The 13673-nt window shown below is 39.4% G+C and overlaps 2 protein-coding genes across 2 annotated transcripts in view; one reads left to right on the top strand and one right to left on the bottom strand.

Moving 5' to 3' along the window:
- Positions 1-683: 683 nt before the first annotated feature.
- Positions 684-7745, bottom strand: LOC109475996 (vesicular glutamate transporter 3-like). The gene is made up of 8 exons (XM_019776806.1): positions 7578-7745; positions 6689-6798; positions 5466-5577; positions 3100-3237; positions 2332-2458; positions 2067-2177; positions 1473-1600; positions 684-893 (listed from the first exon to the last, which is right to left on the bottom strand). Exons 1-8 carry the CDS (start codon positions 7743-7745, stop codon positions 684-686), a joined length of 1104 nt encoding a protein of 367 aa, XP_019632365.1.
- A 5464-nt stretch (positions 7746-13209) lies between these two features.
- The window catches only part of LOC109475997 (arginine kinase-like), a 4635-nt gene continuing 4171 nt past the window's right edge, over positions 13210-13673 (top strand). The window contains exon 1 of the mRNA XM_019776807.1: positions 13210-13317. Coding sequence (XP_019632366.1) covers positions 13210-13317 — 108 coding nt within the window. The remainder of the gene's footprint in view (positions 13318-13673) is intronic.

Consider the following 13673-nt stretch of genomic DNA (forward strand, 5'->3'; position numbering starts at 1 on the left):
GTGAAGTTTTCGCTCCCTATATGCGTCCTAAATGATTGGATTTTTTTTGGTCTCTAAACACGCCTCACAAGAGTAAAAAGGAGATCTAAAATGCAGTCTGACAAAGAAATATGGACAGCATTTCGCTGATAAAAGTATACAATAACAAAGCGAGCTGCATCTGGATTATGAACGTCTGCTATTAAGGCCCCCATTCCACTAATTTCTAATTCATTCAATATAATACGGTACTACGTATATACATCCCACTGCCTGCAGTCATAAGTCTCAATACCATTGGAAAATAGATAAGCTGTGCGGTTGATGTTGATAGAAGTGTAGTTTTCAAATTTGACGCCAGGCGTCGTTAACCATCATGCTCTCTCATCGTAGACCTTTGGTGACTGTCAGACAATGTCAAAGGTATCAATGTACCTAATGTGAATATAATTTGCCGTCTTTGTTGGTCAACATGCTCTTAGATGGGGCATTAAAGTATTCACTCACCCTTAAAATCCACCGTCTGCATAGTATTAGTGTTGCAAATAATTGAATTAGTTTAGCAAATGAAATACAAAAGGTAGACACACATAGGTAGATAAGACATCAGTGAATGCCGTATGCACAGCAAACATGCTCAAGTTATTTAATACATGACTTCATATTTAGGCTGTTATTTTGATATTCTATATGTAGTTACCATTTCACAGCCATGTTGATTCTGTTGAATTACACATTCTTGGTCGCATTCTATCATTAAAATCGCCATCTTGGTTTTGCTTGACGCCGCCATCTTGTAAACGGTCAGTGGCCCAGGACTGCTCTTCCCCGCTCCCAAAGACTCCATAAAAGAAGCCGGTGGCAGCAAACACACAGGCAATAATAACAACGACGTTGGACCACTCTTGCGTCGTCTGCGAACAATATTAAAACTTGTTTAAAGTTAAAACTTTTGGTTCAACACACAAAAAAATTCTCTCACCTAGAGCTTTCGACCAGTCACTCTGGTCTTCCTCAGTACCATCACCCTTCATTGAACTGCGACGGGAGCCGCCATCGTCTACAACATACCTTTGACCCAGTGTTAAAGTCACACTTCAGAGAAACCAAATGACAAGCTTCACTGGGTCAGTCTACTGAGGAAGACCAGAGTGACTGGTCGAAAGCTCTAGTTGAGATAATTCTTGTGTTGGACCAAAAGTTTTAACTTTTAACAGGTAACTACCAACACAGATGAACTTTCATGATAATATTAAAACTTAGTTAAATTTTGAAACAATGATTGTACTTTTGAAATGTACACCACTTTAATCGGTTAAATATTATAAAAAAGAAAATGAGTAATGTAAAAATGCACAAAATTGCATCATCAGTTTTTAGGACCAACATGAAAGGGGCCACAGACTGTATATCAGGTACACACAGCAACCATGAAAACAGCGTTATAGTACTCAATTTGGTATAGAAATATAACAATCGTTACCCACACATACCTTATTCTTGGTCAGAGTTGTCACCAATAGAGGGAACGTAATGCCCACCACACGACAGAGGACCCGGCACATCCCACATAACACACTGGCGTAGCGGGGAGCGATGTCAAATGGGTTCGCATCAGCAACTGTGGATAGCAAAGATGGTAAAGCGACTTGATGATAATGGCACACATCCGGTTCTAAAAAGAACGTCCGTGTTGGTATTTAGTCCGACCTCACACTAAACCTAGTCTCTACCAGACAAACTACGCTCGCTATATAAAGGAAAATATTTGCCAGGGGAGTTTTCTTTTATGGTCGCCTCGTAGGTTTAACTGGTCGGAGGGAAAGAAACTACTTTCCCGCGGCCGGACTCCTTGGCAAATTTTACTCTCTCCGTAGTAAGGCCTGGGGGATGCTAAACCTAAGATATTCATTTGGGGATTTATACTTGATAATAAATGGTAAGTCCTGGGGATAATTGTATTCTAGGCAGATCAAATCATTAAAACAAATAGAAATGCCAACATTTAATCTCTTATGGTATATCTTTATTACTTGTTCAGGTACCATGATCCATGTTGTGACCATGCATAAACTACTTGAACATACCTGCCGCCCTAGCCGCAGAACTCCCGTAAGCTACAGCGACAAAGCAGGCTGCCACGACAGAGTTGGTGGTAAAAGCTGCCACAAGAAAGCAGCCAGAAACACCCAGGCAGCCTAAGCGAATAAAACAAGCAGGCATATGCGATGTAATATCATTTTATTATGTAAAACCATGTCGGTTTGTTGTATACGGTGTATAAAAATTTTCAACTCTCTACAAAACCTTTTTATTGTATGGAACATCTCTTTACAATTTGAACGTACCTACCTATCATAGCCAAAGCTTTCCGAGCGATTGTTACTGAAAACCGCTTGCTTAAACGGTTTCCAAGCAAAGCAAATATCGGTCCCAAAGCACCAAATATCAGTACAGGAATCCCAGCCAGCACTCCTACCTATATAACAAAAAAGAAACATCAATAACCCACTATTTATGACGTGATGATTTCATGTGATATGAAAATTACCGTTCATCCAGGAACGTGCTCTACGTTCTTGAATAGGTTATCGTACTATCGTACCTACAGGCATGCACGTAGACACACAAACACGCACAGACACACACACACATGGACACACAAAGGCATGCATACATGCATATGACTGAATCGTACATGGTACAATGTGTTGAAGCTACTACAAAACTAAAGTAACATACAATTAATACTACAAAATACTATTGGATACAATATGTAAGTTACAATATTGTCATGTATTGGTAGTCTGGTCTCGCTTATTGGATGTGGTATACTGAAATTGACCTATGTAGGCGGATATGGGAGTTGGACATGGAAACAATATAAGGAATGTATCGTTCTGTGTTCCAGATAGGGCGAACTTTGTCTTGGTAGTAAAATAGTCTGTAACAGTGTATCTCTCTCTTTTTTTAAGTGGGACAAGTCATAGCAAAGTAAAATTCATTTTCAATGTTTTAATTACATGTTAAAGCACAGACACACCGACACACACACACACACACACACACACACACACACACACACACACACACACACACACACACACGCACACATCCTACCAGTTCGATGCTCGCCCCGAAACTTTGGTTGAAGTAGAGCGGCAGAATATTTGGTTCCCAGCAGTAGGCAGCTACTTGTAGCAGAATGGATGCCCAGACAGCGGGGGACGTGAAGATCCGACAAAATGGAATACCGTCCTAAAAAAAAACAACATCGGTTACATGATTTTGTACTTCAATAACGAAGACATTTCAAGGAAAGATGGTTAATGCCATTTTGAAGTTTCTTTAACCCTTTATCTTGAAAGATAGAACGTGAGAATTCTGTAATCATTTATATGTTGAACATGAGATACACTTTCTTCTTGACTGTACATTATATGAAGATGAACGCCAAGAGCTATTCAATACTTAAAAATTAAATAATTAGACAAGATATGTAAGAAAATGTCAAAGCAGGACACGTTTAAACACTTAATGTCATGCAAGAACGAATGTATAGTAGACAAACTATGTAATTATGTTTCCAGATGTTTCACAAAGAGAGAATAAATGGCAATTATAACAGTAGATGATAGGTATTATATAGTATTGTTGTAATACATAGCATGTTGTCACATTTGTGTATTTATCTCATCTGACAAAGAACAGGAAATTAAGATCCATATCAATTATATCCAAATAATTAAGCAACCATATTGTTGATAATAATTGAAAGTGAATCGCTGTACGAATTATGAGAATGCATGTATGTTGCAACAATAATCCATGTTCATACCGTGCGTTTTGTTCCGTCTTCAACATGCTCATTTGCACTGTCGACATCTTTGTTTCTTCTCTCGACCATTGCTTCATATCCAACCAGTAGAACTGCCCAAGTTAGCCCAAGTCCCCCTGTTGATAATTGAAAGAAAAAAATCAGATGCAGTCGAACAAAATGCATTGAAAATGTTTCATTCATACTAGAATAAGTTGGTATTCATGAAGCAGAAACTGTGTATTCTGTTTTGCCCAAGCTGGTATCCTGCCTGGTCAACACTTGGCAGTATTATACTAATACATGTAACTATAGAAAAACTAGGCAACTGTAAAATGCGTAACGACATTTATTTTTACTTTATTTTGAAAGTTTATAGCTATACTCACCAAATAAGTAAAATGCTGTCTGCCAGACCAGATTCTGCGTTATGAAGCCGGTCGCGATTATCCCAAGGAACTGACCGAGATAGAGACCTGAACAACAAAGGTGTAAATGTATGAATGTATTAAAGATAACCATAGTGGGGCCTTGACCATTTCTGCCTATCTACTATTGCTATTGATTTGATGTGATTGCTATTGTATGCTACACATACACAACAGACCACTGCTGCTGCTGCAAAGAACTAGCATGTGACGTCTTTTTTTACATTAAAGCAATAATATCTGCATGCTTGCCAACCTTAGCTATAAAGCTATAAAGTCAGAGTGCATCGACACCTCCTTCATTGCAATTGAGAACTTGGCAGCTGTGAGCCACTGATTGCCCACTGATTGAGCCATTGCACAATCAGTGGGTATTGCTCACTACAGCACATTATATATAAAAAAAAAACTACTAGACATATTTATTTGGGTGAGGTCCAGGACTTACAACACATCGTGGCACATAAAGACTCTTGAGAAGAAATTAAAATAGACTTTGTTCGGGCAAGCAGCCCGACACAATGATGATAATATACAGTTAAAATCTCAAATTTGAAAAGAAGTAGTAGAAGGTGTAGAAGAAGTACCTTCATGGTGTTTCGAGACTGACGAAATGCCTGAAAAAGTATCAAATTTATTAACTAACATAAAACAATATATTTCGTTCAGACCTGCAAAGACGAATGGGGAAACCTTTGCACTTTGGGTCGGCAACAGACGCTCACTCAGAACGCCGTAAGCAGCAGGCTCACAAAGGCCCTGCAAAGGGAAACAACATTACATATATATTAGGAACGGTCTTGGATTAATTTCAAGTTAGGCCATGTTGATCTGATTATATGAATGACATCCTATGGGAACCACTAAACTGACACGAATAAAAAATGTTTCGCAAGAAAGTTTCCTTCATTTTGAAATCTAAGTGGTCATGAAGGTTGAACAAATGACAATACAAAGAGTGGTATGGCGAATAATGATAATAGTCTCTTCATTTTCATTTCTTCACATTTTCTTCTTTTCCTGAATTGATTTCGGAAATCTTTGACATCAGTATCGTTTTTCAGTCCTTTTTTGCAACAACATACGACACATATTTGCTCATTTTGTACGATTTACAGTTTGTTAAAAAAACGGACGAAAATTCATGCGCGCGCAAAAGACATCATCCATATATTGAATCAACATGACCTTACAAAAAGTAACCAACGTGATATCATACAAATAAAAGTAAGATATTTCACCTCTGCCAATCCTGCTACAATGCGATGTGCCACTGCAGCTTCGAAGTGTTGAAAAGCAAATGGACCGACACTGTGGACAACAGAACTCATACCCACCGAGGCCAAGAGAACCCTGAAAAATGCAAATTGGGCTCATTATTCATCTTTCATTTTTAAACCTTAGCCACTGGGTGTCTCTGTATTAGGCCACAGTAAGTAATTTTTATGGATGCCATCAGCGCGCGCATTGATTTTCGCTGGGTTTGGAAAAAAAACAAGAAGTTTTGATGCCCTCTGACAGTGGTCAACTTGCCGAAAATGGGCAAAAATCTGTTGCCCTGCCAGAACGTGGGTTGCAGATAAATATGAAGAGAGGAGACAAGACAAGGCTTGGATTTATTCTTTTGTCTTTTACTTTGATGCAGTGTAGAAATTTATTTGTACAATGATTGATAACTTCTCAGCTGTTTCAGTGAGAAATGGATACTGTTATAGTTGGCAGTAAACTTAACACAATATATGTATCATCTCTTGTTAAACAAGGTTTATGATGTCAAAAGATGGAAACTTTAATGAAGGAATCTTGACAATGTGTTTTTTGGGGCCCATCTTGTTTTCTTTCGCCCTATTGCATTAGATTGGGAGTTTAGGGAGGATGTCATCCATAAAATTTACTTGCTGTGTCCTTAGAGGTCAAACCCTTGTAAACGTTTTAGTCAAAGAAAGATACACTATTATAATACCAGGCAGGCTCAACAGCTACACAGACCAAAATACACATCTCGAACAGGCCAACGAACGTTTGCTTTCAGAGCGGTTTCCATCTATAACTCCCTCAAACCAGCGACAAAATTAGAAACCACTCTGAATTCATTCAAACAAGCCTTAAAATCTGACCTCTGACCACTCTGACCATAACAAGCAATGACCTACATGTATAGCTAGTATTTTATTTTGCAAACGGATTGATTTTGTTGTTTGCTTTGTTCTATTTATTTGATTTACGTATGTGACAGGCTCTGTAATTCTGATTTTGAGTTGATATTGTTCAACGTATTTTGAATTACTCCTATGTTCGATTTTGTGTTTTATGTTGTACAATTGTAACGTTTTGTTGATTCATCTGTTGATGTGGAGCCAGGGCCCCCTTGGAAATCAGTTGTTTATCAACTGAAGGGGCGACCCTCAAGATTAATAAATAAATAAATAAATACTCTTGTGGCATACTCTTTTGAATTACTCACCTAATAGCGGGGTATCGATAGGCAAGGTAGCCTCCGAGGAAACTTGAAGGCAACAAACCGATGTAGACTGAACTCAGTATGACACCAACCTGGAACTGGCTATATTGTACCTGCAAAACAAAATGAAAGGACGCAGTTGTGTCAGATAAAGATGCATGCATTTGGAATTGAAACGACAAATGTTTAAATAATTTGACAACAATGGCTGTTTGCAGAATATTTAACATTCCATCATTGTAGAATAAATCTGTTAAATACATGAGCCTCTCAAAACTTTAATGTAAATCAAACATCTTAAATAAAGTATGCAAATTACTAGTTTTCTGTCATGGTAGATGGTAAAAAGTGAATGTATAGATAACATTTTTCGATATTTTGAAGTCGGTATTCATCAAACTTGCACTTTTTTCTCTAAGACTGATAAATCATATTCTCCTATAACTATGAACGCTTAATCGGATGATATTTAAGATTAGCGAGGAAGCGATCTCACTATGAGGCAATATGTAAGTGCATTGATCGATAAAGCTAAGGCCATGTTGATTTGATTATATGAATGACATCCTCTGGGAACCCAAAAACTCAAGTTTAACAAAAAAGTTGTCTTCATAATGAAATCTATGTGGTTATGAAGGTTGAGCAAATGGCACAGAGTATGGTATGGCGAAAAATTTATTCTTCAAATTCATTTATTTACATTTTTGTCTTTTTCGTTTGATTTTGGCATTCTGTAGTTTTTCAATTTGTTTATTGCAGCTTACGGTAATATTTGCTTGTCGTGCAACTGTTTTGTACGATTTTCAGTACGGCTGAAAACTTTTGTTGGAAACGGCCGAAACTTTATGCGAGTGCGGATGTCATCCATATAATCAAATCAACATGGCCTAACCTGAGTGACGTTGGTTTGTGTTCTGTTATCCGATGGCATCTGTAGCTCCACCAGCACCACTGAAACACTGGTCCTTCCCGCGTATTGAAAAAGAATCCCAGTGAAGAGAAGAGCACACAGCAGCTTCTTGGATGTGGGTATGGCCTTCATTGGACTTTCTTCTGCCATGCCGCTCTGAAAAGCAGAATACAGGGTAAAACGACTAAAACGAACAAGACTGGCAATGAAAACATGCATTGCCATGGCGACGGTGGTTGCTGTCAGGGTTATTGTTTGCATGCATATGGCACTGCCATGATCTCATCATTTTGGGGGGACCTTGGTACCTGTTAAGTCTAGACAGATACAGTGCACTCTTCCCCTGAGTGTATAGTGAACCGCCCCCGGGGTCACAGAAAAAGGAGGGCATCCGGGGCAGACAGGTCCGCTGTACAATTCCCAGAATTCTTGGGAACTGCACACTTTATTTTACCATTAGGCTTCTCCCTTAGACGTATTAGGTTCCTCCCTGAGACGTCGCTAAAAACATCCAAAATTATTCGGCTCTGCGTTGCAATTGTCTATAGCTGCTAGCGGACTTTTGTCTTCTAAAAATAAGCCACAAAACCATATCCATTGCTGTAATAACTTTATTATATATATATATATCTATATAGGTAAGCAGAGCTATCATAATGTGATGATTATTGTTACACCATTTGTCTACATTGATGATTTCTACCCCGATATCTACTTGGAGATTAAAGATAATATTTAATCGTTTTCTCGGAGAAGAAGACGTCCTTGACTGTATCCCCGACCAGTGGGATGGAAGTTCCCAGCAGCAGTGTGGACGTTTATGCGGGAGACGAGGACTGCTACCGTCCCATCTTTGAGCCTATTATCAGGTAAAAATTAATTTTCTTTTTCCTCAATCGCTGCACCAAAGATCTAAGAATAATGGAGAATAAATTCTACTTACTATTGGTAAATTTGCAGCGATGAACCCTAGCTATATAGGCCTCGATGGTTGTCGTTTTCGCTACATACCATTCGGGTGATAAAAGTGGACTTTTATGCATGGATAGGTAAACACAAACATGATTTCATTTTTAACGCCTAGATAAAACGCCTAAATTATTCATCAGAGCTACGCTTAACGATGTATAACAATGTACATCACCAATACATTTGGTAGAAAGTCGAGATAAACTTTGAAGAGATCACAAAGACAAAGGGAACCTTTCTTTCATCAAAGATTACTTACTTCACTAATTTGCTTTGAAAACAAAATCTATACTACAGAAAATGTCTCGACACCAGGATGTTGTAAACAGAGCCGCCATTTTTAATGTGATGGCGTTAGATCGGCTAGGAATATAATAAGGGTGTGCACAGACCTTGAATCAATGGCCGAAATGTACTAGTATGTCATGACCTGACACGGCGGTCTGTCACTACGGCATTCTTTCCCATTGCTATGCGCGTTCGAAAAGGTATCGGGTTACAAGACGCTATTTTGGCCTGTTTTGGACTACCCGTAAAATCTTTGAAAATAAACAAATAATATTTAGTGGCAAATTTCGTCAAATTAAAATGAAAATATCGTCTTAACATCCTGTAAATATTAGCTTTTCAAGTTAAATCAATGATTTTTAAAGATTTCGCTCAGAAAGACGATTATTTTCGGGTTTCCGAGCACAAGTCATGTCACGTTTTTAGGCAAACATCGTTCAAACCTGGCTACGTATATTGCACCAGATCCTCGTTTTTTATATTTTTCGCTGACTAGGGATAAGATAAAAAAAACCGTGTTTTAGGGATTTTTTAATTTCTGATTGTAAGTCTAGTTTTTGTCGACATATTGGTGAAAAAATTGCATTTTTTTACATTTTTCTCACTAAATTACCCATAATTCAAAATTGAGGCCATTTTTCAAAAATCCCTAAAACACGATTTTCGGGACAACCGTTACAGTTATTTTGAGCCGTAAATGGGGTATGCTTGACTCTCCATGTTTCCAGGTTTGAACGAGTTTTGCAGACATGTCATATCACCAGAAAGTGTGCATTGTGTTATTCATACTGGTGTAAAGAATCATTACAGTATTCAAGGTCACCCAAGGATACGACAATAGCTTCGCTACATGTTACATACCCACCAAAAATGATAGCGGACATGTACTGTCCAGGAAACTGATTGTATCTATAGAAAAGTGTTGTTTTTTATCTGTTGCGAAGCACTCAGGCAGAAGGGCTTCTTTTGCCGCTTTGTTGTAAATGACCGCAGGTGACCCCGAAATGGAACGCGGGTTCGATTCAAATTGTCCAGATCGAACACCATCGAACACAGTTCGGATTCTATGAAATGTGGGAACTTTGCAGCCCAGATTTTGCCACCGTGTGAAATTCTGCGAGTCGTTAAGAGAATTAGGGATGGTAAAATATACTTAATATTTGTTGCCATTTTGAGGAAGATCAGGATATGGAGAGTTTTGAGTTTCTGCTATGCAGTCTAACTGTCGTGTTCTTGACTTGTGTTATAAATTATGCTTCTGTATATTTCAAGTTGAACAGTATTATTACACTATTTCTTACACTCTTCAGCCATGTTAATGTTTAATGATATTTCATGTCAGTTTATGAGAAATTTTACCTCAAACTTGAACCCTCAAAATCATTTCGTCACTTTTTTTTACTACACACTACCACGCAGGTATCGGTCGAACACTGTATGAGTACGATATGTGTTCGCGCATGGAGGAAACTCCGTTAAAAATATAAATGACATATATGTGTGTGAACAAATACATACATACATCTCAGGAAAGTTGGTCATAGTTGGTTTCCAGGTGCTTTTGGTCCCCAGTTTCTCCGGTTTGTGTTCAGATATGAGGTTGCTTTTTGAAGGTTAAAATCACCCATATTTGACTGGCTAGATGCTCACAGGCAAATATACTGATTCCAGCCTTCAACATGCCACATCGTGAGCGCTTGGAAGTAGGATGTTAAGATCACATCAATGTTTCAACAGTGTAAAACACCCACCTGTGTCTCGGTACCGGTATGGACGGTAACGTTGACTTGCTGACAGCTCCAGCTAGCGTTGTCTTCTTCTTCGTTCTGGCGAAGATCTTTTCTTGCAACACCTGACGTCCCTGCATAGACAAGAGCGTACAATATCTTCAAGACATCGTCTAAGTGTACGAAGAAGACAAGAAGAAGTCGCCAAGGATGCCAAGACGTTTTAAAACAAGCCTACCGTTTTCAAACCCCCTACGGTCTGCCAAGGTTCCATCCATCATGTCTGTAACGCAGCACTGTTACAGAGATCGCTTTAAAGACTGGTAAATGCGCTGCCTATAAAAACAACAAACTGTCCTCTATAGACTCCGGACAGTTGATGAGGCAATGTTACTTTGTAGCATTCTTTAGACAGTATCCAATGGGTCCATCAATTGGCTCTATAGGGTTAGAGGGTAAACAAGATGGAGGTAAAGATACACTATGCAATCACGCAGGTGACACGCCGGGCTTTATTCCGTGACAGCGGCGCCGGCTTTTGTGACACGTGGGAGAGCCTAGAACACGGGACAGCGACGGTAGGTCTGTAATTCCCAATGGTTTAATCTCCACGCAGATCCAAGGGTGCATACATGTTTTTCTCGCTCTTAATTACATGTCTCAAGTGCTTCATAGTCCTATTTTCGAACGAAGCAGATTTATAGAATTTCCTCATTAAGTAGGCAAATTAGCTCCTGATTTGCATAATTGCCATCTGATTATGTCAAGCATCACTTAAGAAACCTACACACCAAAAAACACTACAATCCGTCAACCAGTTCTTGAGTTATCCTTCTTCGAGAATTTTTTAAGAAACGCTCCTGCAGTTCTAGAACAAGCTGCTAGGGGGTCCAAACTCATGTCACTTATTTTCTACCTTAAGACCTATCTACCAACCAAAATTCGTGACCCTAGCATGTCCAAATCGCGAGATATCAAAACTGGAAGTTCTGCTGCAGTACCAACAAAAGCCGCTAGGGGGCCCAAAATCTAATCATTTCTAGGTCTCATCAAGACCTACCCACCTAAAAAGTTTCATGACAATGCATATTAAGCTTCTTGAGTTATGTTGTTCACAGACAACGGATAAACAGACAAACAAACGGACAGACGGACAAACGCTACTGAAAACATAACCTTCTTGGCGAAGGTAATTACAGACCTACCGTCGCTGTCCCGTGTTCTAGGCTCTCCCGCGTGTCACAAAAGCCGGCGCCGCTGTCACGGAATAAAGCCCGGCGTGTCACCTGCGTGATTGTATAGTGTATCTTTACCTCCATCCTGTTTACCCTCTAACCCTATAGAGCCAATTGATGGACCCATTAGATACTGTCTAAAGAATGCTACAAAGTAACTTTGCCTCATCAACTGTCCGGAGTCTATAGAGGACAGTTTGTTGTTTTTATAGGCAGCACATTTACCAGTCTTTAAAGCGATCTCTGTAACAGTGCTGCGTTACAGACATGATGGATGGAACCTTGGCAGACCGTAGGGGGTCTGAAAACGGTAGGCTTGTTTTAAAACGTCTTGGCATCCTTGGCGACTTCTTCTTGTCTTCTTCGTACACTTAGACGATGTCTTGAAGATATTGTACGCTCTTGTCTATGCAGGGACGTCAGGTGTTGCAAGAAAAGATCTTCGCCAGAACGAAGAAGAAGACAACGCTAGCTGGAGCTGTCAGCAAGTCAACGTTACCGTCCATACCGGTACCGAGACACAGGTGGGTGTTTTACACTGTTGAAACATTGATGTGATCTTAACATCCTACTTCCAAGCGCTCACGATGTGGCATGTAGAAGGCTGGAATCAGTATATTTGCTTGTGATCATCTAGCCAGTCAAATATGGGCGATTTCAACCTTCAAAATGCAACCTCATCTCTGAACACAAACCGGAGAAACTGGGGACCAAAAGCACTTGGAAACCAACTATGTCCAACTTTCCTGAGATGAATGTATGTATTTTTTCACACACATCTATGTCATTTATATTTTTTTAACGGAGTAGTTCAATGCAAGGCCTATGCGAACACTTCTCAGCATTGAACTAGAAAGATGAGAGAGACATGGCTATGTCAAGAGATGGCGATTCATCGTGGCATGCTCGCTGTCGCTGCGGTCATCGACCTCCGTCCATGGTTCTGAGGCTAAGGCTTGGTTCTGCGGTCATTGACCCGAGGTCTTCGTACTCATTTCGGATTTAGAACGTAAAATTCTTCACAACAACCCAGACACCAAAACACAAGGAAACATAGAAATGTCTCATATAATCAACGTAACTATGACAAAAAGATGGAAGTAATACAATATACTATTTAAGGGAAAATAGTACTGCCTTAGTCTAAAACATTTAAAGATATCCATCAGCAATTTTTATTAGTATAAACACGATAAAAAGGATTGCATACGCTCACAAAACTACAGAGCATCACAACAGAACTGCTGAAAGTTGCAAATATAGATGAGGATTATAATAAAATTAAAATCACCAGATGTTTAATGTTTGACGTTACTATTAAAAAGTCTACAACGTTAAAACCCTATAGTACGTTAAAGTTGCATACCAAAACATTTTAGGAACAAGCACACAACCATGGCGTGCCCCCAGATCGGTGCAGCTCTGCAATATCCCACTTGGACCAGCCGCCATCATTGCCTGGGACGCACAGTCCTCAACCAAGACTTGTGGGTAAAGTTAAAGGTGGGAACCTATTATGGAATCGATTTGGGAAATTCGTTTGTTTGCCTTTTATCGATATCACCTAAACATCCAACTATAGCAAGGTTGCTAGTTGTGTTGGTTTGAGTTACTTAAGGCAATAATCATATGATTGTGTAGGGTATTGAAAAGGAGAGAGTAGTTGCAATGTGTTGTTAGGAGACACCCCCCCCCATGTCCCTTGTGACAGGAAGTCGTCATAACTGTCAATTGTCACCAGACTGACCACATCTGTGACTGGTTAATTGTGAATAAAGGACTCAGACCACAGTGTCTGAGAACACAGTTCTAGCAGGCAGCCACTGAGTGCATACCTCCTCTATAGACTCTCTCCTTCT

This window comes from Branchiostoma belcheri, unplaced genomic scaffold (assembly GCF_001625305.1).
Source record: "Branchiostoma belcheri isolate BF01 breed outbred unplaced genomic scaffold, Haploidv18h27 scaffold36, whole genome shotgun sequence".
NCBI classification, from domain to species: Eukaryota; Metazoa; Chordata; class Leptocardii; order Amphioxiformes; family Branchiostomatidae; genus Branchiostoma; species Branchiostoma belcheri.